The sequence below is a fragment of the Platalea leucorodia genome, assembly GCF_965183815.1.
Source record: "Platalea leucorodia genome assembly, chromosome: 12".
Classification (NCBI taxonomy): domain Eukaryota; kingdom Metazoa; phylum Chordata; class Aves; order Pelecaniformes; family Threskiornithidae; genus Platalea; species Platalea leucorodia.
Genome location: NC_138834.1, coordinates 9268992 through 9295719, shown reverse-complemented (window position 1 = coordinate 9295719; position 26728 = coordinate 9268992). Strand labels below are relative to the sequence as shown.

Sequence of the window (26728 nt, the reverse complement as noted above, 5' to 3'; positions counted from 1 at the left end):
AAATTCCTGGCACACTGGAAGGGGACTGGAGGGTCTCTATATGGAAGCGGTTTCTCCTAACACTCCCAGAAATTTTTGTTTATTTATGCAAGGCATATTTATATAGGTGTTTATTCAGTATTGGAATGATTTTCTTGGAGAAACTAGTGAGCATGGGGTGAAGCTCTTTCTGCAGAAAACAGCTGTATTTTCTAAAGCTAGAAACTGCCGCTTTTACACCAATTTAGTTCAATTAAATTATGTGATTCGGTTTATGCACCTGGACCTGACGGCTCCTGATAGGCTTTTCTCTAATTTTATTAATCACCAAAAAAATGCTATTATTGACAAGAAGATTAAACCAGGTCATTCCACATGATTTCACCAGAACAGAAACCGAGAGCTGCATACGTTCATTTCCTGATGTTATAGTTCCAGCGCTTTGCTAAAAACATTTCACATGGGAAAGTCCAGGCACTGAAAAGCCGTCATACCTATAAAAGGAGTAAAAGCTATAAGCTTCAATTACACTGAAAAGACAAATCTGCCTGGAAATATCTCCCACTAGAAACACCAAGCGTGCTCCGCGTGCCGCAGCTCCGCCGAGCTCTCTCCAGTCGATGCACCCAGCCCCGGCCGCTGCTCCCGGCGGGTCCCAGCAGCAGCAGCGCCCGCAGCCCATCCACACCAGGCACCCGCTCCCTGGCTCCGCACGGGATCATACAGATGCATTACACCTACAATGCAACATCGCATTACGGAAGCTTTCCCCAAAAACATCCCTAGAAACATCCCTCTGTTTTTAGCACAGTAACAGAAGTCTGCACACTGATCTCTTCCCACGTCACCCTCATTTACCTTTTTTCTTAATTAAGGTAATGACACCCGAGGGAAGGTCTATGTTTCAAAACATAAGCTTCAGCCTTATAGCATCCCCACAGGAGAACTAATTGGAACATCTCTCTTAAGGCCAGGTCTCTCTTTCCCGTGCCAAGATGCTCCAAGTAATGTATGCTCAGGAGCTGGGACAGTCCTGGGCCTCCACCACTTATCTGAAGCTCAGAAAACCTTCAGAAAAACTTCAACCCCTGCATCTGCCAGACATCCTATCTGTGAACAAAGGTACATCATTTATTTTCTAATTGGCTTAGCTTCTGATCTGTACAATACAGGTAACAACAGTGCCCTTCTTCCAGACTCTCGTTTCTTGTCTATTAAAGCTGCAAGAGCTTTGCAACAGGACCTTCTTCGTCCCATGCTCTTCTGTATAGGCCTGTCTTTTATTAAGGTATCAGACACTGCAGTTACAACAAGTAATGACCTGAACACCTGACTGGCATTGGGAGCAGCATCCGCAGCAAGCAGGAGCCCTCCTATACAGGCTCCTACACTCACAGTCCATATCCATCCCTAAAGCATGCTAAAAAAGTACTGTACTACAAAGCTAACTTGAGATAAAAAGCAAGTACGCTTTGTTAGCAGCCCCAGCTTTCTGTATGTATACTAAACTATTTTCAGAAAGCCATCTTTTTACTACCTTCTCAACCACACACTTCTACTGACAGCGAAGTTAGGGGGCTGAATTTCTAAACAAAATTTCACTACTCTGTCATCTACACTCACCCTGAGCAGGACTAAGCTATTCCACAATAAAAACACGAATGTTCAGTCTCTCTTGTAGTGCTAGTTCAGAAAAAAATAAGTTTTTTCCCCCTCCTCAAACAGCTACCATATGAATATTCAAGCACGCCTTTTCACCCAAGTAACGTAAGATAAGAGCTTCAGTCTACATACTTCATCATTCCTGAACATGTGAACTAACCTTTGAAACATATACATTACTGTCAATTGCACTAAACTAAATGAACAACAGCTTTCTTGGCCATAATCGTCAATAATAATACAATACTTCAAGTAAGGAAATAAAAAAATAGAGGGCTAGTCTAGGACACGACTCAAGCGTGATGGGCAAGCGCAGTGCGCTCGCACTGCTCTCTGGATATCCCACTGAACAGCACTGTCACTTCGGGGCAGGGGGACAAAAGGCACGCTCAAGTGTCTCAAAAGCACTCTCACAGGTATTTTTAGCACTTGAAAAATGGGCAGATGCCCTGCTGTCTCACTGAAATGAGAAGACATTCACCATCTCAGAAATATTAGTTGCACCTACTGGATGGCAATGCTTTTGGAAGCATAGGAACATGGCATGCATCCATTCAAGTAGTTTACTACCCGCTTCAAGAAAGTGCCCAGTGAACTATGAGATGCTCCATTTAACGGGGACGCTCTGACCTTGAGAAGTACAAGTCCACACTACTTGCCTCCTACACAGACGTACTTCAGGTTCACCTACAGCACTTAGCCTAGTTCTAGAGCACCTGCCTGCTGTACACCACATATTCAGCCATCTTTCACTCTCACCAAGCTTTGCTTCCTTTACTCTGTGCTTAGATGTTCAACTCAAACAGTGCAATACAATATAGCTGCAAAATAGCAAGTAAGTTTATAAAACCATTTCATTTAGAATCCTTTTTCCTTCTGTAGTTTCACAAATTACAAGTCGATGAAACCATTTTGAACAGTCTGGGTGTCCTGCATGCTGGTTTTAATTTCTTACTTCAAATTTTTCAATTCAATTTTTAGGAAGTACTGGAAAAGGTATAAAAATACCAAGAAACAATCTTGCTTGACACTAAAAAAATTGTAAATGTCAAACAAAAACCTAAACTGTCTTGAAATTTTAGACAGCCAAGCTTAAGAAGTTCTACTAAAATAATTTACAGTCATTATTGCTACAAGCAGATGGAACAAGCTTCAATAAAGTACCACCACCTCACAGAGCTGAAGTTACCGCGACACAAATTCATCTGAATTAACCGTTAGATCCTTAATCCTCCGTATCATCTCCTATTTAATTTTGCAATCATTGCCACCATTTCTGTGCAAAGCCCAGTGTACGCATAAGCCTTTGAAAAATCTGGGCCTACTTTTTTTCTGAAAACAGTACTTTTGAAGGTTTCTACCATCTGCATTCAGATAGTGAGGAAGAAGCGTAATATAGCACCAGGCTTCCTGGAGCCACTACATTCTCTAAACAAACCACATATAAAGTAGGGGGTTTTGCTATTGACATCACCGATGAGACACTGTTAGACCCTGCCGCGCTGTGCCTCGGCCCAACAACACAAAAAGGCATCCCAGGTCCCACGCTTGCCACCGGAGACAAGGGAACGCAAACGGACAGAGGCACCGGCAGGAAACACCACCAGTAAACGTGACAAACCCTGCATCAACACAGCGAGCGCTGGCGGAATCAGCGCAGTCAAACTTCCTAAGCTTCACAACAAAAGAGTGTTGTAATGAGGGATTCAGGGGAGGAGTTTTGTAGACCTGACGGCAACGAACGGCACGGACCGAATCAGGCAGTGCCTCCCAACTTACGCAGGGCAATGATGGGAGCTGGCAGCACCAGCCAGCTGCAGTAGTTTTCAACACCATGACATTGAGCAAGAGATGTTTGGTGAGTTAAGCGCTACCTGCAGAAGCCCAAAACTGAACGCTATGCTTGAAGCAACAAAGAAGCACCTAGAAAGACGCAAAGGGATGACATGAGCGTAATAGAAACAAATACGAAAACTACACAGACAATTGTCAGGAAGATTTTTCTTCGAGACAGCACTCTAAATGAATAAGCACAACAAGAAGGCACTGAACAGAGCCAGAGAAAATACCCTCAAAGTAATCCAGACTGACAGCAGAGAGACGGAGGAGTTTTAGCCTGTAACTTAGAGATGTTACACAAGTTTCAAGAGGTACACAAACATGCTGAAGGACACATCAAAGAAACAACTGAAATTCAGAGAAAGAGTACAGAAATGCCAAGAAAAAAATTGAAAAAGCAGAAGCAATACAGGACAGGGCAATGATGCTTAACTCCTAGCGGGAGATGTCGCTTGGGTTTCACCAATATTCAGCACTGTAACAGGAAGAAAGCAAATCACAAATAGCTCAGGATGGAACTGGAAAAGAAACAGCAACCAATGAACCTCAATTAGTGTTTTAAACAAGTTAGTTTGAATACCAGGGAAGAAAGCAAAGAGCACATCACAGACTAAACTGTCCTGGTGAGAAGCAGCTGGGGTACCAGCGCACTAGTCTTCATCTCCAGAGGTAAAGCGAAGATGGAATGATAACTGAGGAAAAATGTAATGTTAAAAGTCTGATTTTTAAGAAATAAGTGAGTGCAACATGCCTTTTTCCCCCCCCTAGAGGGGTAGGATTCAGAGGAAGGTAGGAGACCAAAGAAAAAGGCTGGAAGAAAAATAGGAATTAACTTGAAAGGGAGATAATTACTGAAATAAGCAGGTTAGAAAGATGAGATGAGAAACATCTACAACTGCAGCAAGAGAAGCAGGAGAGAAGCCTGGACAGACGCATGCTATGTTTTGTTACCATGCCCTTGGTATTTGTACACTGAAAGCACCCTAAGCTTACGTGATGTTTATAGTAAGGAAGCTTTAATGTTAACTTTCCTGGCGAGGCCGCAGCCTGTGCGAGGACAGCAGTGCTGTGTGCAAGCCCTCTGCAAGCCCTGCACCCTCTCTGATTCCAGTTACCTGATTTCCTGGACTATTTTTCTCAACTTCACATTATGCAAATCCTTTAGTCAAAACCGAAGAAGCTGCTGGCAAATAAAAAGAGCTGTTACATAGTGTTCTTCCACTCCCTTTGACCAAAATAAAGGAAATCTAAAATTTACATGGAAAAGGGAAAAACTTCATAAGCCTGCTGAATAGCCTAAAAAATTAAGAGTGCAGTTAATTTACTACTTTCCCCCCAAACTCAAAATATTTGACGATAATTCTGTAGAAAAAGATTAAGTTTTCATATTTGCTCATATCGCAATACATATGTCTTCTTTTCCATTTTAGGTCCAATTTCTGCAGGTCATTCTGCCTTTGACAGCCCTTCTGTCCACCCATGCGAATCTACCCGCAGAACAGGCTTTTGAGAAACAATGTAAAACTGAAAGATATCGCAGCTTTCGCAGTTCTTGGCAAGGCCCTTAGGAACCAAAGGAGGAAACGCAGAAGGGAAGGAAAAGCAGATGACAGAGGATGGAAAAAGGGTTGGTTTGTTTTGGTGTTTTAAAAAAACAAAAACACACTAAGCCTCTTCTCTAGGCGCTCTTCTCTCTTTAGCGTTTCTGTCCTCTTTCTTCCCAAACGGTGATATTTAACGATTTCGGTACAAAAACAGTCTGAGGATGCTTCATGTAAACTCAGCAATAATCAGCCGCACGGCCAATAAACTCTTCACCCTCGTAGTTTATTTGCTGCTAAGCCTTGGCCTGCAGCCTTGGAATTTATTCTGCCTGCACTACAGCTATTTCCTTGTAAACAGGAAGCCCCCTCAAATTTGCATTACAGTAAACTCGGTTATTTCATTTAGTGTCGGTCTTATCTCAGAAAGATAAACCGGTGCTGACAGGTGTACCAGGCTCCAGCAAACAGACAAATTGTAATAGGGGGGGCAAAACCTTTATAATATTTCTTGAGGAGATAACGTCAGCAGCACTGGACTCCATCGCTGGGCAGCGGTTGCCCGCCAGAGATAAACCGACAGCGAATGCATTCCTGCGAGAAGAAGGCAGCAATAAGACAGAGACATTTATTTTCAAGCGTGGATGTGATATTCCAGTGACCTTCCTGCTATCGGTCCCAGTGACAGCCGAACACGACGATGGCTGCTCGCAGCCTGGTGCTACAAAGCTGTGCTCATGCTCCTCTGAGGAGCTGCTCTCTCTCTCACACACACACACAGAAATAAAAAAAAAAAAAATTGGAAAAATTGTTTGATTTCAAACTCATATAAGACAGGACTTTGTGTGTTGTGGGTTTTTTTGACTGTTACTATATCAACCTGCATTTAACCAGCCAATTTATATAATTTTAAATGAATCACTTTGCCAGTGATACAGAATATTTAAGTATACCGAACATGCCATGTCTGTTTTAATGAGAGGGATCAAAAAAAAACCAACCAGAAACCAGCATGAAGACATCTGACACCAGAATAACGGTCACAATTTCCTACTGTATGAGGAAATCCCTGGTTTCAGTTAGAAGCTGAGAAGTTCAGTCATTTCAAGCAACCTAGAGCCGTTTGTGGTCCCAGGCTTAGGTAAGTCTCTGTTCTCATTTATGTCCACGCTTCCTCTCATTCATGTGCCGAGCCGCCTTACACGTCCCCCGTCCCACGGCACCCTGGCACCGCTGACAGCTGCTAACCTCTCCCTCGCTCGAGGCCTCTCGCCTTCTTCAGAGCGTGACACTCCAGGGGGGGATGGCAAACAATCTTTTCCCTTTAATATTTCACGTAATCTGCAAACAGGTTCTTCCACAGGCAGCTCTAGGAGGGAGGCATTTCAGCCACCTAACCCTTCACCTTTTCTCCTCCTCCTCTGCCAAACTTGCTCTTGCACCTGGCTGCCGTTTCCTCACCCCGCCGAGCCGAACGCGAGTGAACCATCTCTCCGAGCTCAGGGAAACTACCAAACATCGATAAAATGCAAATCCTGGAGAAGGAGAGCAGTACACCGCAGGTTCTTCAGGCCTCGTGCTGTGCTACGAGGCTGGCGCCGCGCTTTGCACAAGGGGATTTCGGTGCAGGCAGCGGCTCTCGAGCCTCCCCACAAGCACCAAGGGTGCTGCTATTTCTCGGGGCGTTGGAAGGACCCCTTCACGCCCTCCGCATCCCCACCTTCCCCCTCCCCAGAGGGGTCACGTCCCTGTTGCAAACAGGGAGCACCGCTGCACATCACCAACACTAAGGACAGTAACAGACGCAACCAGAGCACTGATAAACGTAAAGCTACCAGCCCTCCCAGTGAAGCACACAGCACCTCACTTTAGGCTAAATTTTATGGACATTATTTTTGTAAGTGTTTACACATACCAGGACAAAAACAGGCACCTTTGTCTGGCCAGCAAGCCATCCTCAACTGGACCTTAAAAACGACTGCCAAACTTCTTTATCTGAGGTTTCACTGCCTCTGCAAGGGGGATTAACATGGGCTGGGCACCCCCGTGCCCCTCACCTTCCCCTGCTCTGCAGACTCACTGCGCTACCCAGAATTCAGGCAGAAAGGCAGAAAAACGAGTGAACAAGTGAGAAGAGGGCTTCAGCGATCTCTCGTTCACGGCAGACAGCTAGGCTAGGCCACCAGTAGGCTTGCAAACTGCCTACACATCTTGCAGTAAATTTTGGTTTAGATGTTTTTTCTGTTGCAACATTTTGTTTGCTGGCTACATCTTCATTTTAAATCTATATACACAGAGCCAGGAAAGAGAGGGAAAGCTTACTTTTAATTTCAGCAATAAATAAGTAAGCGATGCTCAGGTGATTTTATAACGCATGCATAACCAGGCACTGTCATTCAGAAAAGCTGCTTTTACCACCAAAGCCCAAGAAAACGACCTCAGCTATGTCACGGCACCCATCCGCTCACCCGGTGAGACCAGTGGAAGCCCACAGCGATGGAGCCGGCCGCCAGCCCCAGACCTGCTCTGGTTCATTGCTGTACAGCACCTCTGCTCCATCAGCCGCTCGCTAAGAGAAAACCTCTCTCCCGAGTCTGTCCTCCCTCCCCACATCTCCCTGCTCTGTTGTCAAACCTCCTGAAGCATCACCAAAAAAGAGCTCTGCAGAATAAAACAGTGAGAATGATTCAGTTTGGTTTTACCATTTTATTTAGCTCACCACTTCAAGAATCTCTCACCCACTGGATGAAGCATCAAGTTTAGGACCAAATAAACACCCGAACCGTGGTGGTTTGGGTTTTTTTTCCCCCGGGAGAAGCGGGCTTCTCCGCATCTCTACCTACCGAGGAACGCCTGCAGAAGTTGTTTCAAATGAACGCATCCCCCCCGGCCCCACCGCCTGCTCCAGCCGCGCCGCCGGGCGCCGCGCCGCCAGCCCGCCCCGACCCGACCGCCCGCACCCCCGGAGGCCGCGGGGGGCCCGGGCACGGCGGGAGGCCCCGCCGCCACCGGACCGTTATGTTCAGCACCGCGGAGGGGCAGGGAGCGGGGAGGCCGCCGGGCAGGGGCCGGGGCCGGGCAGGGGCCGGGGCCCGGCCGGGCGGTACCTGGGCTCGGGCAGGGTGATCTTCTTGCTGGCCCTGGCCGCCGGGGTGCTCTTGCTCTTCTCCATCGCCATCAGGTAGCTGACATCGGCCAGCACCGCCTCCAGGTCCGCCATGTTCCCGCTCCCGCCGCCGGGCTGCAGATGGAGGCTCCGCCGGGGGCAGCCGCCCCCGAGGCGGGGGGTTGGCGGCGGGCGGGCGGCCGGGCGAGGCGGGCGGCGGCGGCTCCCCCTCCGCCGGTGCCGCCGAGCGCCTCCCGGGAGCGCGTCTGCGTGTGTGCGGGGCGTGTGTGTGTGTGTGTGTGTGTGCGAGCGAGCGAGCGCGGGGGGGCAGCGGCCGCCTCCCCGCCCTCCGCGCCCGGGGCTCGCCGCCGGCCCTGCGCGCCCTCAGCCCGCGGCCGCCGCGGCGGGCGGGCGGGCAGGCGGGAACCCCCCCCCGCGGCCGTGCGCCGCCCCCGCCGGGCCGGGCCGCAGCGCCCCCCCCGCCCGCGCCGCCCCTCAGCGCTCGGCCGCCCCCGCCGGGCCCATGGCGGCGGCAGGGCGGCCCGGCGCGGCCCCCGCGGCTCGCAGCCTACGCGGCCCCCGCGGCGCCGGGCGGGCAGGTCGCAGAGCGGCCGCGGGGCTCGGCGGCCACGGGCGGGCGGCGCGGCCGCAGGGGCTGCCCGGCCGCAGGGGCTGCCCGGCGGCGGCGCGGCGTGAGGGGCTGCGGCGCGGCGGCGCCTGCAAAAATCCGGACCTGGATTCGGCCGCCGGCGCGGCGGGGCCGGAGCGGGGGGGAGCCGCCGGGGACGCCCGCGGGGATCCCGGGGACGGGGCGGCCGCCGCCGCCGGGGTCCGCCCGGCCCCGAGGGGCTTCGGCGCCCGCGGGCTGGCGGCATCGCCCCCCCCCGCCGCAGGTGAGGGCGGGGGGGGTGGCGGCCCCCGGGGAAGCAGCGAGGCCGGGGCCGGGGAGCGGGGCCCCGGGCGCTGTGGGTTTGCGCGTCTTCAGCAACCGAGGAGGCGAGCGCGGGGTCCGCGTCGTTTGTTCCCCTCGGACGTGGTTTGGGGTCGCGGGTGCTGCCCGGGACGCCCACGCCTCGGCCCGCTGGCAGCAAGGGGACCGCGAAAGCCAAAGCCGGCCTGGCACGGCACGGCACGGCACGGCACGCGTCCGCCACGCTGCCAGCTGCGCTGGGCCCAGGGGCGCGATGGCCGGCCTGCTGCTGAGCCGCAGCGCCGAGCCGGACGCGTATCGCTCACATTAATTTCCTCGTAGTTTATTGAAACATTACGTGCATAAGAAAAATGGGCTACAATTAAATGCATCTGTGTGAAACCCTGTTACTGCTCATTGAAACTCTTTTGCTGGCAAAAAACGGTGCGAAACAAGGCTGCACGCTGAAGCCAAAGCTGTGCCCGTCTGCCGTCTGGGTGCTCCCGCGTGTCCTCGGGCACCGAGGGGCTCCGAGCAGAGCTCCTCACTCGTTCCTGGTTAAAAATGTAGTAGTAGCTCTACTGCAGCCAAGCAGATATGCAGATTTCAACTTCTTTCTTCTGAATTTCGTCAAATATGTCATAAATAATTGGCTCAATGAAAGGCTAAGTCAATGACAAGTCTGAAGTTTAAAACTCAGCTTGTTTTGAGCTCTTTTCAAGTGCCGCCACTCCTCCTTCCTACATCTTTGTAAAAGTTAATGATCTGATTAAAGCTAGGTAGAGTATACAGCTGGGAGGATTTCACCATGCGGCTCATTATGAACCGTCTAAGAACCCACTTTTTGTTGAAAACGTTAATTTAAACCAACACTTTTCACCGGAACAGATCTGTTGGGGAAGGTTTCTCTGCCAGTGGAGTTGCTGGTCGCCACGGAGCAGTGGCGGGGCTTGGGGCGTTCAAGCGAGAGGTGGAAGGGAGCAGAGGAGGACCTGGGGCAGGTCCCTCTTGGAAGCTCAGTGTAAAGTTTCCCACCAGCCCTGTTTAAAGTTTTCACTGAGCCGAGCTACCAGATGGAAAGGGATATTTTTATTTTCATAAATCCGCTGGGCTGGCAGCGAATGCTGGGTCTGGCTTGTGGGCCGTGCCGTGGTGCCCGTCACTCCTCCGGCTCAGTCCAGACCCAGGTCTCCCGCCCCAAAGCTTATTCCAGTGCCTCTGCATGGGCCATCCTTTTGCAGGGCTCCTGATGGGAGAGGCGTTACACCCCGGTGCAGTGATTCCGAATGCTTTCCGTGGTACCTCTCCCCCAGCCTGGCAGAGCGGTCTTGCTCGATCCTCCGCACAGGAGGGCTCCCGGTGCTGTCTGTGAAGCCGTCCAGGTACCTACAGCTGTGCACCCTCACCAACACTTGCACAATTATTGTTTAGTTGTAAATACGTAAGTATACATGATGCCCTGCGCTGTAGCGCATATGAGAACGGCTGGCGTTGTCTAATGACGGGTCCAAAACTGTTTGGCTCCACTGCTATAAGGAATATTCTAATTTGTTTAACCAGGAGTAAACATTTGTCACCCTTCCCACATCCTTAGCCTGGTTACGTGAGCCGACACGTGCATTTTGCTGGCTCTTCCAAGGGGGTGGCCAAGTTGCAGCTCCTGCAGCCCCTCTGTCCCTCGCCGCTCACAGATATTTCCATGGCGAGAACTGTTTTTCATTTCCCAAAACGTGAACGTGCAGGAGAAGCAACAGCACTGGAGGGAGGCTGTCAGCGCTGACCTGCTGGCGTTGCTGAACACCACCATCCCAATGCAACCGCACCGAGGGGAGGAGAAAGCAAACAGAAACCCATTACTGCCCGCCTAGCGCTGCCTCGCCAAAGAAGGCCCTTTTGTTTTCTAAAATATTGGAATGACTTTACAGTGATGGTGATTGCAATAATGGCCATGAAAACGCCACTTAGGATTCATAATGCTCTCCTTTTTATTCCTGTGCCATGTTTTCGCCATTATCATCTGGTTATTATTGTAATGTACACTTCAAAGACATTCTTGATGACAATTTCTAGGAAGTCATGTTTGGTGATGGCTGATACAGAAATCCAGTCAAGAAACTTGTTCTCTTCTTTCTGCTTTTGTGTTTCCATTGGTGCTAGCTGGCGTGGCAGCAGTCGCCAGAACCGAAACAGTGGTGGGTTATAAGAAAAGGCGTTCTCTTCACCATTTCTGTAAAAAGTGTATTTGCAATGCAGTCAGAGGTGGTGGCAGGACCCGTAGCCGCCCCCGTGCGCTAGCCGGTGAGGACGGCACGCTGCTGGCTAGCAGCGTTCAGGCTTCGCTTCTTGCACCCAGCTGGAGCTTGCTGCACCAGCACGGGGGCAGGGGAGGTCTGTTTGGAAATTGTCACCTCTCGCAGCGTGTAAACCTCACGCGTTTTGCATTTTGACATTCAGACGTTTTGAAGGTCACTTGGGTGGGCGGTTTTTTTATTTATGGAGTGGAAGCAAACGTGATTTTTTTTCCCTGAAGCTGAAGCGAGCAGAACAGGTAGCGCTAGCATCCATTGCAGGGAAGCTCCGCTCGCCAAGTGCAAATCTGCAGCTTTGCTTAGCATTTTTTTGTATCCCAGGCTTAGTGTTTGTCTGTATTGTAAGTGGGGTTTGCTTTTTGTGTGTGTGTGTGTTGTTTTATGCATTGTGGGTTGGATTCAGTGTTTGTATGTAGTGTTTCTGTGTGTTTTATAAACAGCGCTCTGGGCCTGTGTGTGTTCCCCTAGGTAAAGGAAACCCTGAACTAACCGATGCCAGGGTTAGCAGAGGTCAGAATAAGATACACTCACGCGCGCTCTGAATGCATTTAAGCATCTCCTGACATTTCTGTGGGTGCTGACTGATACTGTTCAATCAATTTAAACGTGTCTCGAGGCCTGTCTGGGCTTGAGCGCAGGGCTTTGCGTGCATCCATTGCAGAGCCAAGAAACCCTGCCTCCTCTCTGGTGTTCCTTCCTTCCGAGGAGTGTTTCTCCTACCATCTGTATGAGATTTAAATGTTTAATTTTGCACTGCTCTGCTTCACAGGATGACAGATGATATTACAGAGAGTAACGAGTCTAAAGTAGATTTATTAGTGGGCCCTATACTAGCACCATCCCATCGAGATAATGGTGCAAAATGGCACACCAGGACGGAGGCATGTTCGTCCTGCTGCCCTCAGACCTGTGGCAAATCTGAAAACAAATAAGATCTCTGCTGCTCTGCCTGGCTGATGCCAACAATATACCTCTCGAGGGGAACATTCATGTAGAAGATTATAAAATGCTATTTTTTTTAATATTTCTAATCTGTTACAAGAAATGCACATAGTTTGAGATTAAGAGCATTAAGCAGTGTTTAGCTCAGTTCCCTCCATGGGATGCTGCTGTCTACAGAGAGAGCAAGCCGACGGCCAGAAACCCGCTGCGTTCCTTGCTCCCCCCTCAGCAGCGCTGGTAGAGGCTAATATATTTATTGGGGATGGATCCCGATGGGATCTTACTCTCCGTGGCTTGTTTGTGTAATAGCCAAGCAGAGAGGTTACGTTTTGCTGCTTCCTTTACTTCTGGCAGTATTATCTGGGGTGCAAGCGTGTGCTTGGCTGAAGGGGGGAGGGCAGAAATCCCTTCCCCAGCACCGCCTCCACCGGGCTCCTCTCGCCAAAGAGTTTTAAATCTCCTTCCAACCGCAGGGTTACCTGGAGGTAAAGCACAGGAGCAGCAGCTCCTGCTTAATGAGGTTGTGTGAGGATTCATTAGTAAGCAACAGTAAAGTGCCCAGAGGACAGTAAGAGGGAAATAAATGCAAACTATTCTTAGTAAAAATTAGGCAATGTAAGCCCTCCTCAGTCTGCTGCATTTTCCTGATCTTGCCGTACAGCAGAGACAAGAAGGTGCAGAGAGTCACTGCTCCTGCGCTCGGCCGTGCGGGACACGGCGGAGAGGGACATTTTTAGCCCGGCATCCCAAGAAAACAGCCTCATGCTGTCCCCTTTGCCTGTCGGGCTTCTCGGGTTTGCTGGGCTCCGGGGTGGCTTTGGCCCCTCTCCCGACCCACAGCGCGGAGCAGGGCGGGAGGCACATCCAGGCCAAGCACAGGGGCATTCCTCTGCAGCATCTGCGCCGAGGCTGAAGCAGCATGCCACCTCCTTAATGCTATGCTAATAAGCAGTGAGCGGCAATATGGAAAACAAATAGAGTAATTAATGGCCATTTCTGCTGCTGCCTTTATTCACTGACTATTCCAGTAGGAGCAATTTTACAGAAGACAGCCTCTGCCTTCACAGTGCCTTTGCATTAGGCACCCTCTATCTTGGGAGAGGAATGAGCGCTGCAGCTCTGGCCTCCTGGAGAAGCACAATGGCTCCTCCGCATCTCTACAAATTCCTCCAGTTTTCTCCTGAATACTCTTAACGAAGGTACTTCAACCACTTCTGATGATAGGTAAAGGTCTCAAAATAGTTTATCATCATCACGTTCCTTTTTGTAACTAGCTGACGTGATGATGAGGCTAAGTTTTCATTAGGAAACAAAAGGTGATTGAATTAGCAAAAATATTATTCACTATCAAACATTTGTACTTGAATAGTCTGACTAGTAATAATAACGTCCTCTGGGGACAGAGATAAGACCAGAGTTGAAAGTCATGCAATGTCTTAAGTCCTACATGAGAAAACACAGGCACAAGAGGTAAGGGTACTTCAGTTTGCAGTTCCATCACACCATTTCTCTCACCACTATAATAAAAATATATTTCAGATGTTTTCCTCTCCACATTTTCTTAAACTGACATGCCACACAAAAACCTCCTGTTTGCTGTCTCTCTCCTTTCTCGGTCCGTGCCTTGCCAGGCTGCTGGTTTCTTATCCGAGGCTACTATTTTCCCCACGGCTGCTCGAGAGCCAGGTAGATGTGCCCCAGGTATGCTCCCGGAGTCTCCTGCGATTTTTTAAACTTCAAAATGATCCAGTGGGGGCCATTTAGAAGAGTCTCGAGGTCTGCCGTGGGGACAGCAGGTCGAGGAGCCTGCGCCGAGGACAGCAGGAAATCTCGTCCTCTCTGCTCTGTGCAGTGGCAGCGCCTGGCTGGGCTCCTGGCTTGGCTTAATACTCCAGGAGGAAATATGTATTCCTTTGAAATTGACTGAAATGGTTTTAGCAGTATTTTTTTATCAAAATAAATTGTGAAGAATTAGCGAATGTAATTCAGATGACGGTAACATCAGAACGCATTCTTCTGGCCCCTCGCTAATTCAATTGCCAGCCACACAGGACATTCTCCGGTACAGATCATCTCATAAAAACTGGGGCCCGAATCCTGGGCAGATATTGATTTATCATAGAATCGTTTAGGTTGGAAAAGACTTTTAAGATCATCAAGTCCAACCGTTAACCCAACACTGCCAAGTCCACCGCTAAACCATGTCCATAAGTGCCACATCTACCCATCTTTTAAATACCTCCAGGGATGGGGACTCAACCACTTCCCTGGGCAGCCTGTGCCAGTGCCTGACTACCCTTTGGTTAGCCTTATGTGGCTACATTGGCTTTGGTCGGCCAATACTGATGGCACCCCAGACATCTGGCCCTCACTGGACCTCCTGCCGCTCTGGTTTAACCGGGCTCACTCCCTAAAGGCAAAGAGCACCCTGGTGCAGGAGCTGAGGGCTTACGATGGATTTACTGTGTGCCTGATCCAACTCATCTCAACATCTGTGGGAGCCACCAGCCTGACTTTTGCGGGCTTGCCAAACAGCCCACGTGTGTTCAATGAGCAACACAGGGACCCATCCTGCCCAAACTCCACCCCAGAGGGCTTGCGATTCTTGCAAGTGGCTTCCGTGTAACACTGGACTGGAAAGACAAACCTGTCGTGTTTGCCCAAATTATGAAGTGAAGCTGCAGGAAGGAAAAAATATCTTCTGAAACTGTCGTGCCTGTCCATGCTGCTGCCAAGCAGAGCGTGCACCTCTCTGAGCATCCAGCATGGCATGTATCCTGCTGGGCATTCAGGAGCGCCCTTACTCCAGGGCACAGCTGGACACCAGTGACAACCACTCTGATTTGTTGTTCTGCCCATTCAGTGAGGAATTAAAAAAAGCCAGAAAGGATCCTCTGCAAATTCCTTTTTTCCTCCCCAAAAGAATGGTCCACGTACATCAGCACTAATTCTAGTAACAGGCTAACAGCTACTAATGTCATGTACTGTCTGGGCTGCAAGGCAATATTCTATTCTACATCGGTCATAAATGGGGATCCTGGCTTTTGAACCGGAATAGGACAACTCTCTGACATGCTACAATTCAGATCCTGCTGGCGTGCAACCCACCACAACCCCAGATGCTTTTCTCCTAGTAGTGCTTTTGTAGCACAGTTGTGTTCTGTATTCCCAGCCTGCACAGTCTCAGTGAGCTGGTCCCTTTACCCATCGGCTGGGCTGACGCTTTGGCAGTATTGCCCTCTTTAATAGCCATTAATGATCATTAATAGCAAGAGTAAACACCTATTTTGTGACTGAGTCCAAATGCCCCACTGCAGAGGAGCTGCTGCACTGATGGTTTATGCACCACAAGCTGGGGAGGCTCATCATGTACCTGGAGCCCTACAAATCTTTTAACATAGTATGGGCGTCAGGCAAAGTTGTAAGACAACAACCCAAAACAAAGAGGCATCCCAGTCAGTTCCACTCTCTCTCCAGTCTGTCCCAGTTTGATAGAAGCCAGCTGAAATCCCGTGTGCTCTTCACAGGAGCTACCAGGAGCTGAAAGCCTCTGAGGGACACCTTGCCTGTTGGTTTTGGGATTGCTGTCCAAAGGAAGAATTTTACTTTGGGGGTTACTCTCAGAAATGCTGTTTTCGGGCCTACTCGTACAGATCACGCTGCTCTTCTGGACTGTTGTGCGTTGACCCCTTCGTCTGGACCAGGCAATCGGAGCAAATCCCCAAAATGCTCCAGCTCAAGTGTTAACTGTTGAGACCTTGAACAATTAATTTCACAAAGTTAATCTGCAGGTCCAAAATAACATACACATGTGATTTCTTCATTTTGAATGATAAAAATATTCCAATATTTCAGCATCAGCTAGTGGGCAACCTAGGGCCAGCGAGCAGTAAAAGACGCAAGTTCAGTTTTCAGCCATCTTTTACGCTACCAGTGATTTAAAAATGAACTTTCAAAAAGGATAAATAAATTTTCATGTGATGCAGGAATTCCTGCATTATTAAGATATTTTGAAAAATGGCTGAAGACAAAGTGATCAAATTTAAGCAGTACAAATTCACAAAGAGACATTTTTTTTAAAAAAGAAGGGCGGTCTCTCTCTCTCTTTAAATAAGCACACAGTTCCCTCCTCTGGAATGACTCTTGATTTTTAAGACAGTCTCTACTATTTATTTCCCTTCACTTCCTTTCAGTGAAGGAATGGCAACAGACACAAATGAAAACACGGAATGTTGTGAAGAATATATAGAGATTTCAAACACAAATTAAAATTGATAGTGGGTGCCCGTTCACGGACACTGACATTTCCTGCAGGAGAATACGGGCTGAACGGGAAGGGTTTCTCAGGCTCGGGCATGAATCGATCGCGAAATGGCACAGAGACAAACAGGGCTCCGGTTCCCTGCCCGCCTTAGTTCAGCTCCCTCTGCTCCAACTCCGACCCGGAGCTGGGGTGCAATTTCCCACTGCTCCCACAGGTATCTCCAGTGCTGAGCAATGAAATCAGCCCTTCCTCTGCCCAACAAATAATGGGGACCAGCTCCAACAAGACACAGAGAAAAGCCGAAACACCTGAGCAGCTACTAACATGGCATGGATCCCTCCTGGAAGCGGGGGTTGTGGATGACTTCAACATGTTTTGGTTTTGTCCTCCGGCTGAATGGGAAAAACCCAGCCTAAGGGATGGGAAAGCCAGCTCCCGCTCATCTCCAAAGATGCAGGGCGCTCTGCTTTCCCCAGGATGTGATTCTGGTGGCGAGGCAGGTTGGCATAAACCTGTCGTGGGAAGGGTGTGCTACGATCGGGGCCGAGGATCCAAGGCGTTCCCAGGGACCAGCGGCCTGACCGAAATTGCAGCGCTCCCTGTGCTGGATTCCCCGCAGCAGCGGATCACACTTGTTTGCTTATATTGAGAACCAGAGGTCATTTGAGTGGCTTCTCAGCAGAGGGTTCAAATCCAAGCCTTATGGGCTGAGCCAAATCATTTACTGGGAAGGACAGCTATTAAAGACAATTTATTTATTTACTTATAACTGAGCTGTAAATAGAGAGTTAATGGGGACATTTGTGTGCTGAAAAGTGCCCTCACCTGAGGCTACCCACAGAGGTCAAATGTAAAAACAATCTTAGCACCTGCTAGCTCCACAGGCATGGCAAAAAAAATAAAGCTTTTCCTTGAAAACATGAGTGCCAGACAACCTCTCCCTCCCAGCTGTGACATGGTCCCACTGCTGTGCAAAGCCAGCGGTCCCTTCCCGCGGGCTGTATTTTTGCTGTCCCTATAGCCCACAGCCCAAGGCTCTCGCACTGCTGCCGGAGCTGGCTGCGACCTCTTCGCAGTACGCGCAGGAATGTTACTAAAACTGAGCATGGTGATGAAACAGCTTTCTTCCCCGCCATGCACACATCTAAAAAAAGACGCATGCCTCTGCCCTGGCCAGTGCAAACATAGAAAGCGCAGGAGCAGCATCCCCTGTGCAGAGCAGCTGCTGGACGAGCCAGGACTGCAGAGCCGGCATCACCGCGCCAAAACCAGCCCAGCCCGAGGTAACCAACTGAGGCACAGGAATGACACTGGTGGCACTAAAACACCCACTGTTGCTGCTGCAGGAGAAAGGCTGACCCAGGGATCCAGACTAATCCCCAGCCCTGATTCTGCTCCCTAAGCAGCATCACCTGGTGCCACTTGCACCCACCCTGTGTCCTCTGCAAGGGAGGCTGCCCTGCATGAATTGTCATGGGCAGGAGGGGATCAAGGAGAGGTTCGAGCTATTTTTACACCTACATCTCCACCCTTGATTCTCCATACAGCGCGGTCACAACATGGACATAGCATCTCGCTCAGACCTTGCTGGAGAAGCTCGTTGCAGCCCTGTCCATGGGGTTAGAGGTGCCTGATGAGAGCCAGGAGAGGTGGGGCAGTGACCTCCACAGACCCCCCCGTCCTGGGGGTGCAGAGGACCCCCCTGGGTTCCTCCACTCGTGCCATCCTTTGCCCAGCTCAGAACTGACCCGTCTTCAAGAACTCCCTGATTTAAAAACAACAGCGTATGTTGTTATAGTTTAAAGCAAAAAAACCCAATGGGGACTGTAGCAGCAAATGTCTTAAAGCCCTAAAACGAGTCCCCCTTCAGCACTATCTGGGAGAGCTAATATCAGCTGGCATTAAAGAAGCATTTTCCCTGTATAGACTGATTAGACAAACAGATGTCAAGAGGGAACCATTGAGCATTCACTGTTCCATGGTCTGGCTTGAATATAACTTGATAAAGGAAAAAAAAAATCAATAATTGACTAATTTAGCTATAAATTTTGAGGGACAGAAGGAGAAAAACCAACAACTGTGCAGATATTGAAATGGCAGAAGTTAATTCAGATTCTGTCACAACATCTTATGGAAGGTAAATCATGCAGTACTGAAAATAAAAGCCCTCATCTCCAGGGTGGTTTTGCGGCCCGTTGCAGGAGTATATCAGAAGGACGCAATTAACTCTGGCAGGCAGTGGGAGGGCGCGGGGTTTGCTCCAGCGGCGGCAGCCCCAGGGCGATGCCAAACGCACCAGGCGCGGTGGGAGCAGGTTGGCAGCCGGAGGGTGCGGGGCTCCAGCGCCGCTTTGCTGAAATTCCCCTGGAGTGCCAGCGAGGCTGCCTGCGACGAGCAAGCCAAGCCAGCCTGCTAGAAAACCTTTAAAATATGCTCCTTGGACACAATTCTAGTTATGTGGGAAATGCTTTCTAGTTATTTCTCTTCCCTGGCTTATTGTACTCAAAGTCTTTTTGCACACAAATTGGCATTTGCTGCCCTGGCTGATCATTCACCCGAATCCAATATTACACGTCTGGTCTCGGAGCTGGCCCTGGGCGCCTGATGTCACCGCAGACGACAGCAGTGTCAGCTGGAAGGTGCACGGTGGCAGAAGCCGAAGTCGCGATCCCCCGTGGCCGAGCCCTCCCCGAGCCGGTGCATCCCCCGGTGCTAGGCGAGCGCGGGATGGCTCTGCCGCGCTCTGACATCAGAAGCGACGCGGCACCGAGAGCCAGGCACCAGCGTCTCACCCAGGACCGCGGTGCGGAGCGCTGGTGCCAGCACACGTGCCTCCAGCAGCACTGCACTTGGGATGGCCCCTTTCCTCCAGCCTGGCAGCTTGGGCTTGGTCTGGGCAGAGCGGAGCCGAGGCGTGCGGCTCAGCATCCCCCCGGCGCACGCAGCCCCGGGTGCTGCTGGCTTGGCCCTGCTCAGCCGCTGCCCTCGCTGCTCATCTGCTGATGTCTTGCTGGAGGCAAGAGCCTCCTGGCCAGTGGGAGGGAATGCCTTCTGCCTGCAGCACCGGCCACTGTGCTCACAAATAAAGAGGTGTGGAAGGGGGCTCATCTCCATCAGCTGCAGATGGAGAAAGCAGGACACGGCAGAAAACCAGGCTGCCCCAGCCTCCTGCTCCTCACAAAAGTCCTCCCTCCGAGCCTGCTGAGGAAATCAGAAGGGAAATCATGCTGTTCTGCCTGAGCCAGCCATTATGCTGTTAATTTTTCTACTTGGCTGCATCGCTCTCTATTTCAGTGAGAGAAAACAATTCTCTCTGCAAAACAAAACCAACCTGGTGCTTTCCGTGTCCCGTGACAGCACAGCGGTGCTGTGGGCTGCTCCTCCGCCTCGGTCGCCCTGCTCCAGGGCACCCCAGGTGCTGCGGATTGAGTCCTTGCGCAGGCAAACCCCACCAGAAACACGGGGTGAAGCGGCAGGAATTCACTGCCAGCTTGGGAACGAAATGGCATGGAGTTTATTTGTGCTTCTATCACATCAAAGGGGCCCTTGTTTGAATTCTTCTCCCTTTAGCCTGGAGGAGAAGAAGGGGAAGGATTGGTTCCTATTAATAGCCTTGCATCCCACAAGATCCAAGCCTTGCAAGAAGCCATGAAAGACTGCAGCATCTGATTCTCTGAATAAATGAGGTAATTTTGGAAGAAGTGTGTGCTCAGCAGCCTTAATTACTGCCTTCTCCAGTTTGGTAGGAGATGACAGTGATAACTTACTTCGGTGTTGGTAGCGCCCAGGTCCCAGGGGAGCTGCGCAGTGCCACCGTGTCCGGCACAGGCAAGTGTGCTGCCTTTTCCCAAAATTTTCTGATTTTGCAGCAAACATCCCCAGGACTGGCATGGAGCGAGGGGAAGGAGTGCCCCAGCAAGCTTCTGGGCCGTCAAAGGTGGGGCACAGCTCACTGCAGGGACGCTGGGGGACTGGTGCTGGTGGCAGGGCAAGGGGATGCTCGGGAAATCATCTGTACCGGGGAAAGAGCCAGCAGGGAGCAAGACCGTGCGGTGTGGCTCCAGTCCTGCACCCCAACAAGGCAAAGCCACTGGGGACCTCCCTGCTGCGGGGAAGGGCTGGGGGCTGTGGGCAGGCTGGCCATTTTGGGGATGTCTGCTGCCCATCAGCCAGCACCTGACATCATCCCATAAGAGGATTTTTCTCTCATCGGCTGCAGGATGGTGTGAAGCAGCATCCCGCTATATCAGCTGTGGTTAAAGCCCACGGGTGCACCGTCCATGGGCACCTGCCTCGGATTAGCAGGAGAGCAAGGAGGGATCTGCCCCCGCTCTGCAGCGCACACCCTGGGAACACACGGAATTATGTCAGCTTTCCCCTAAGCAGATTTTCAGGCTTTAGGTGCCAGGTTTAATCCAGACACCAAAGATATGTGTGGCAGCGGGTGTCTCCGACAGGCAGCGATGGCTGTGTTGTCACCCCATGCACGGATGCTGGAGGCCGGGTTGCCCTTTGTGTGCCAGGCGTGAGGCCACCAGAGCTGCCGGCCATGCTGTCCCAGGGACACTGGTTCTGTCCTCGTGCCAGCACCCAAGTCTGTGGCCACCTGGTCAGGAGCAATGCCACAGGAAAGGTCCACAGGGGAAAGGAGCCCACGATCGCGATGGCACGAAGCTGTGCATAACAATGAAGCAGAAGGATTTGCAGGATCACAACCCATCCTATCTGCGGTCCCCATATGCCAATTAATCTACCCTCTCGGTGCCCTTGTAAAGCAAACCAGCAAATTATCTTCATTTCACAGCTGAGGAAACGCGGTTCCAATGAGGCCGCCTTGCCCAGGGGCGCGCGGGAGCCTATTCTTGGATGGGGTCCATGGGCACATTCGGGCAGATAGCTGCAACATCCCAAAGACAACCTGCCCAGAAAAAAGGGACAATTCACAGTGAGATTTGCATGCCAGAAAAGCACAGTGAATAAATTGTCAGTGACCTCAAAAGCATCTTTCTGCTAAAATGCGTTCACATGGCTTTAGCATCTTTAGCTCAGCTTGACCTGTGGCATTGGTGAAAAACATCTGTCCTACAGGACAATTTAGGTTGTCCTCTAAGAGAAGCAGTCGTTACCATGCACCATACTAAGAGCAAATCAAACCCAGATGGGATGTAGAAAAGATACTTGTTCTAATTAAACACTAAAAGCAATATGCTCCTTTCTGGTTGGGTAGGGCAGAGAAGGACTAAATGCCTCTAAACCACACACAGGAAAATGCAAGCTATTAATTACTGTTGTTGTGTAGGCACAAGCATCACAAACTCAGCAAATAACACCTTTCGTGTTGCTTTCTCTGTGCGAGAGCTACAGCATGGCAGGCATGTTGCACACAACAGGTGTACGGAGTGCTTAAACCAGGCATTGCAATCACGTATGCTCACGTTTCTCATCCAGCCAGGCTGTTATAAGAGAACTGGGGCTAATGCAGGTACCGAAATGCCATTACCGTGGCAGGGGAAAGGCAGCGCGTGGCCCTGCTGCGGCCCTCGTGCTGGCATCCTTGCAGCGGCCACCATCGCTGCAGGAGGAGAGCTGCTGACCTTCAGATACCAGATCAGTGTCGAAAGGGACTTTAACAGTTAAAGCGTCCTACTTCCCCGTTCAGCACGGCCTCTTCCTTTGGAGCTCATCTTGGCAGATAATGGACTTTGCCTTCTGACTTAATCTTCTGTAAATCTCTCACCGTTAATTGCTTATCATCCGGAAAACTCGGAGTGAGCCAGGACAGACACTCCCCCCCATGTGATACAGCCATCCTCTCCCTCCCTACCACTGTCCTGCTGCCAGCATGCACCCAGCGCACCTAGGGCACCCAGCGCACCCAGCGCACCCAGCACACCCAGCGCACCCAGCACACCCCTGCGGTCGCTCGCCTCCACATGTGGCCCATCACAGCCAAAATCTGCGGTGGCATGAGCAGCACTGGCAGAGAGCAGGGGCTGGTTTTCAATCTGCTTCTCCAAAGATGCTTTTCATGAATGAAATGCCAGGAGGGTTTTATAGCTGTGCCTCCTGTAAGCGATGCTGCTGCGTTTGCCATCAGCCATTGCAGCGCTGTCAGAGCGATACCCTGACGGCTCAGCAGCTCTCAACGGGAACTGATCGCAGCTCTCCTGCTCAGTCCCTAAAATGAAAGGGCTCTGTTTCCTCCCCCTCATGCCCCAGCTTCTTTCCACCCATCAAAGAGCAGAGGAAGCCGTCAGGAAGGCAGCGCACGAATGTGCTGGTGTCAGTCAGAAGCTAGCAGGACCCAAACCGCCCCTCGTAGCACAAAGACTGCCTGGGGTCTAACTCAGGGCACAAGCCCGAATCAAGAATTTGATGCTAATGGGAGCTGGTGTGTCTTTCAATTAAAAATGCCTCTTATGGCAGCTGCGAGCAGCATTTTGTTCTCCTGGCTGTCGAAGGAGCAATCCCATCCTGCAGAGGGAAGACGTCATGCAATGGGAAGGTTGCTAAGCAAGCGGTTCCCTCCTTATGATGCATGACTTCATTACTCGGCTCCCAAAATGGATATTACATATAAATGACATTTGCCTTAGAGCATATGAGCATCCTAAAATAGTGTGCATGTTTCTGTGTTATTTGTATGGTTTTCTGAAGAATGTCCCTGTTGTCTGCTGGGTTCGCAGTGTCTGATGGCTGGAAATCGCTGCTTGCTGCTGCGCAAAACCCTTTTGTGGTGGGTCGGCTGCAGTGCGGGAGGGATGGGGAGTCCTGAACCAGCCCAGCTGCGCTCGGGGTCCCACCGGTGAGGAAGCCCCGGGGTGGCCCCGTGTGCAGGATGGGGCGGATGGGCTGAGCGCTGCAAGCTGGGGGGCATGGGATACAATGCAGGTTTCTCTCTTGCTCTGATCATCTTTCTCTCCCTGCCTTGAATTTCTTCTTTCCTAATGTTTCGCTCAGTGTTTTTCTACAGGCCAAATGTTACGAGGAGAGGACGCAGCCCGAGGGGAAGAGCCTCTCGCCACTGCACCCCGGGGATGCTCGCGGACACGTGCTCCTGCACGAGCCTCCTGCCGCCGCTTGACTCCTGACTCTTGCACAAGGCACTGCTCTACCCCAGGGACGGCATCCTGCTCACGCCACATCTTGCAGACCCACCAGCGGGAGAAGAGGCTGCACAGAGGTGGCAGAGGGGACAGCCACCATTTCATACCCCTTGGCACCTGGGTAAAGCCATTTCACATGGGCTGCAGCCTCCCACCGTCCAGCCACGGGGACAGGGAGGGAGCAGCTGCTCACGTGGCCGTTTCATCTAAAATTGCTTAAACTCAGCTCAGCACAGGCTGTCTTTTTAGATGAACTGAACCGTACGGAGAACAGGTATGGCACCGGCTCCTGCACGTTACATAAGACACAAATTAAGAAATAAAAAAGAAGAAAAAAAAAAGGTTATGTCCATCCTGAAGAGAGAAATTTGTTTTTCATTTTTTACCCTGATTTCATAAGAACATCCACAGCAGCTGATCTTTGCAGCACTAACGTAATCCGGTGCTATATTTTAATCCCATTATGTTGCCATGTGGTTGCTCGTAGTCTGCCTGGACTATGAGGAACAGATGTTTCCTAATTGGCACTTCTGCTACCCAGGAGTTTACATCACTGAATATAGTTTCTTTGCCTTTCGTGTTGACATTGAAAGCGAGACCCCGCCGCTGGTTTTTACAGCCTCAAATTATATAATGGCATTGGCTGCTCATATTCCAATTACCCACCTCGAGCCGCTATTTTCTGTACAAAGGCGGCAGCGCTGATACCAGGTCGGAGTGCGTGGGTGCAATGGATGGGTCACGCCGCGTTTGCTGGCGATCGCCGGGGTTTAATTGCCGGCTGCGGCACGACGAGGAAGCAATCGGGGCTGCCCTGGCCGCTCGCCCGGAGGGAAAGACAATATTTTCTTTTCTCAGATGTATTTGGGTAAAGCCGTTTGATGCAAAGCCCCATCCAACAGCAGAGTACGGCACAAGGGTGTCTGCGGCCCCTGTGTTGGGGGGTCCGGGGGCCGAGCGCTGCAGCCGTGCGCAGGAGGCTCCTCACCCTCGGCTGCAGCCGGCTCATCATCTCCCGGCGCATACCTTTGGCTTTTCGTATTATTAAAGCATTTTGGTTTTGTCCTGAGCGTTTCATAATCAAGCGTTGGGAAAAACACACGGAGCAACTCCGTGTAGTGCATGGGGCAGGAGCAGGTCGCTGGGCCCACCGCTGCTGTAATCCCCTGATACACTTTAATCCCATTATGTCTCCATGTGGCTGTTTCCAATTCTGGCCTTTGAAGAAGTGATGTTTCTTAATTAGCATTTCAACTGGACAGGAGTTTTACTTGCTGAAAGGAGCCTAGGAAGCTGTAACGCTTGCTTTCCCACTAATGTTAGGAACAAAAACAAGCAGCAGGAAAGCGAATGGGAGCCTGGCATTCTGGACAAGAGCATCCATCAGCTCCAGTTACCTGCTTCCTGTGCAGCGCAGAGCTCTGGGTACCACGAGGTGATCAAGGCGCATTTGTCTCACTGGTCGCTGGACAGGATTTGGTATTACCTCTGCCTATAAATACTGGAGATCTCTGCTGACCCGTGCGCCCCCCTGTAAGATGGGAGAAGCCGTGCTCTGGGCTGGCACCAGTCCAGCAACGCCAACAGGTCCTGTGCTGGTGTCCAGCAGCCATCGGTCCCGGCTCAGTTCCTCTCCACTTCTAAGCCTGTGTTCTGGCCGCAGCATTCAGAGCCTGAAATGGAAAAAAAATCACTTGAGCTCCAGACACCCTTCATGTACGAGCATTAAAAACTGCTCACTATAAACAGGTGATTTTATAAAGCCAAGCCAAGCAGGGTGTTCTGCTCGCTGGGGCCACACAGCATGGTGCCAGAGCCTGGCGTACCCCCGGTGTACCCAGCTCTGCCAGCCAGCATGGTGCCAGGCCACCAGCAGGGACCCACCACGCAGCAGGTCCCCTCACTCACAGCAGCTGCTTTTTCTCCCCAGGTGTTTTCTCTAATCAGCAGAGGGGGAAAACCAAGGCAGCAGCAGCAGCCATTGGGAGCTCAGCATCCAGCCCTGCTGCTCCCCATCACCCCGGGGACATCGGGTACCCAGTGTCCCCTCGATGAAACGAGGAGAGGCTCCTCTCTCAGCTGGAGAAATAATGCCGGGTTATTTCACTCTTGCCCCAGCTTTCACATTAATCAGAGGTGAGATTGCTTATCCACAGGCCAAAGCTGAGCATTGATAAATCACAAATCTGCCCTGAAAACCACAAGACTTCAATATCATATGCTGGGTTCCTGCTTATTTTTCCTTTCTTAAGCCTTTAGTATTTGTGGCTAGGGTCTGTGCATGTATGCACAATTTAATTTAAAGAAGAAAAAAAATTGAAGCTAAGAATTTCATGTAATCACATGGCTCCAGAAGCTGGAGAATTAAACATAACAATAATTTTCAAAGGACAAAAATTTCAATCTGTGAAACCCATAGTAAATCCCTAACAGTTGGCAAAGCGCATGCAATACCCAAAGTATCCAGGCTGCAGATAAAACTCCCCCCACTATAACTAACAATAAACATTTCATATTTTCAAGACCGTTGGTTTTTAGCCAACGATTTCCCCGACCTTGGCGTGTCTCCCAGGGCCTCGGCACCCTGCGCCCGAAGGGGGATTCACCCAGCTGCCGCTGGGCTCGGCGGGTGCAGCAGGAAGGCAAAGGAAAGCCGGTGTGAGCTCAAGGGCACTTTCACATCTCTTCTCATCGCATTTGCTTCCTCCCCACCAGCCAGCCCATCCCGCATCGGACACGGTCCCCCATGAAGGCACGTTCCAAGCACAGACAATGGCCAATGCTCAAGTTGAAAAATAAAACAGGAAGGAAAAGGCACCTAAATCTCAGATGCGATTTAGCCAGGGTTTCGCATTATTTTTATTCTGGCACGAGTTACTCCGTGGCAAATTGCTGCTGTGCTTTCCCCTGCAGGCAGCACCCATTCCTGCCTCCGGCCCGCGGGCGCAGCCTGGGCTCCCGGTACTCGGGGGGATTAACCTGCAGAGGGTCCCAGGGGATCCCCCTGCCCGATGGCACCCGCAGCTCCTGCAAGCACCGAACGCGCCCCAGCCACTGCAGGCATCAGAGG

The 26728-nt window shown here is 50.9% G+C and overlaps 1 protein-coding gene across 1 annotated transcript in view; it reads right to left on the bottom strand.

The window, feature by feature from the left end:
• GRK3 (G protein-coupled receptor kinase 3) overlaps nucleotides 1-8298 on the bottom strand; it is a 78475-nt gene extending 70177 nt beyond the window's left edge. Inside the window, exon 1 of the mRNA XM_082324667.1 lies at nucleotides 8129-8298. Within this exon, the coding sequence (XP_082180793.1) occupies nucleotides 8129-8241 (113 nt within the window). The 5' untranslated portion in view covers nucleotides 8242-8298. The remainder of the gene's footprint in view (nucleotides 1-8128) is intronic.
• Between the last annotated feature and the right edge of the window lie 18430 nt (nucleotides 8299-26728).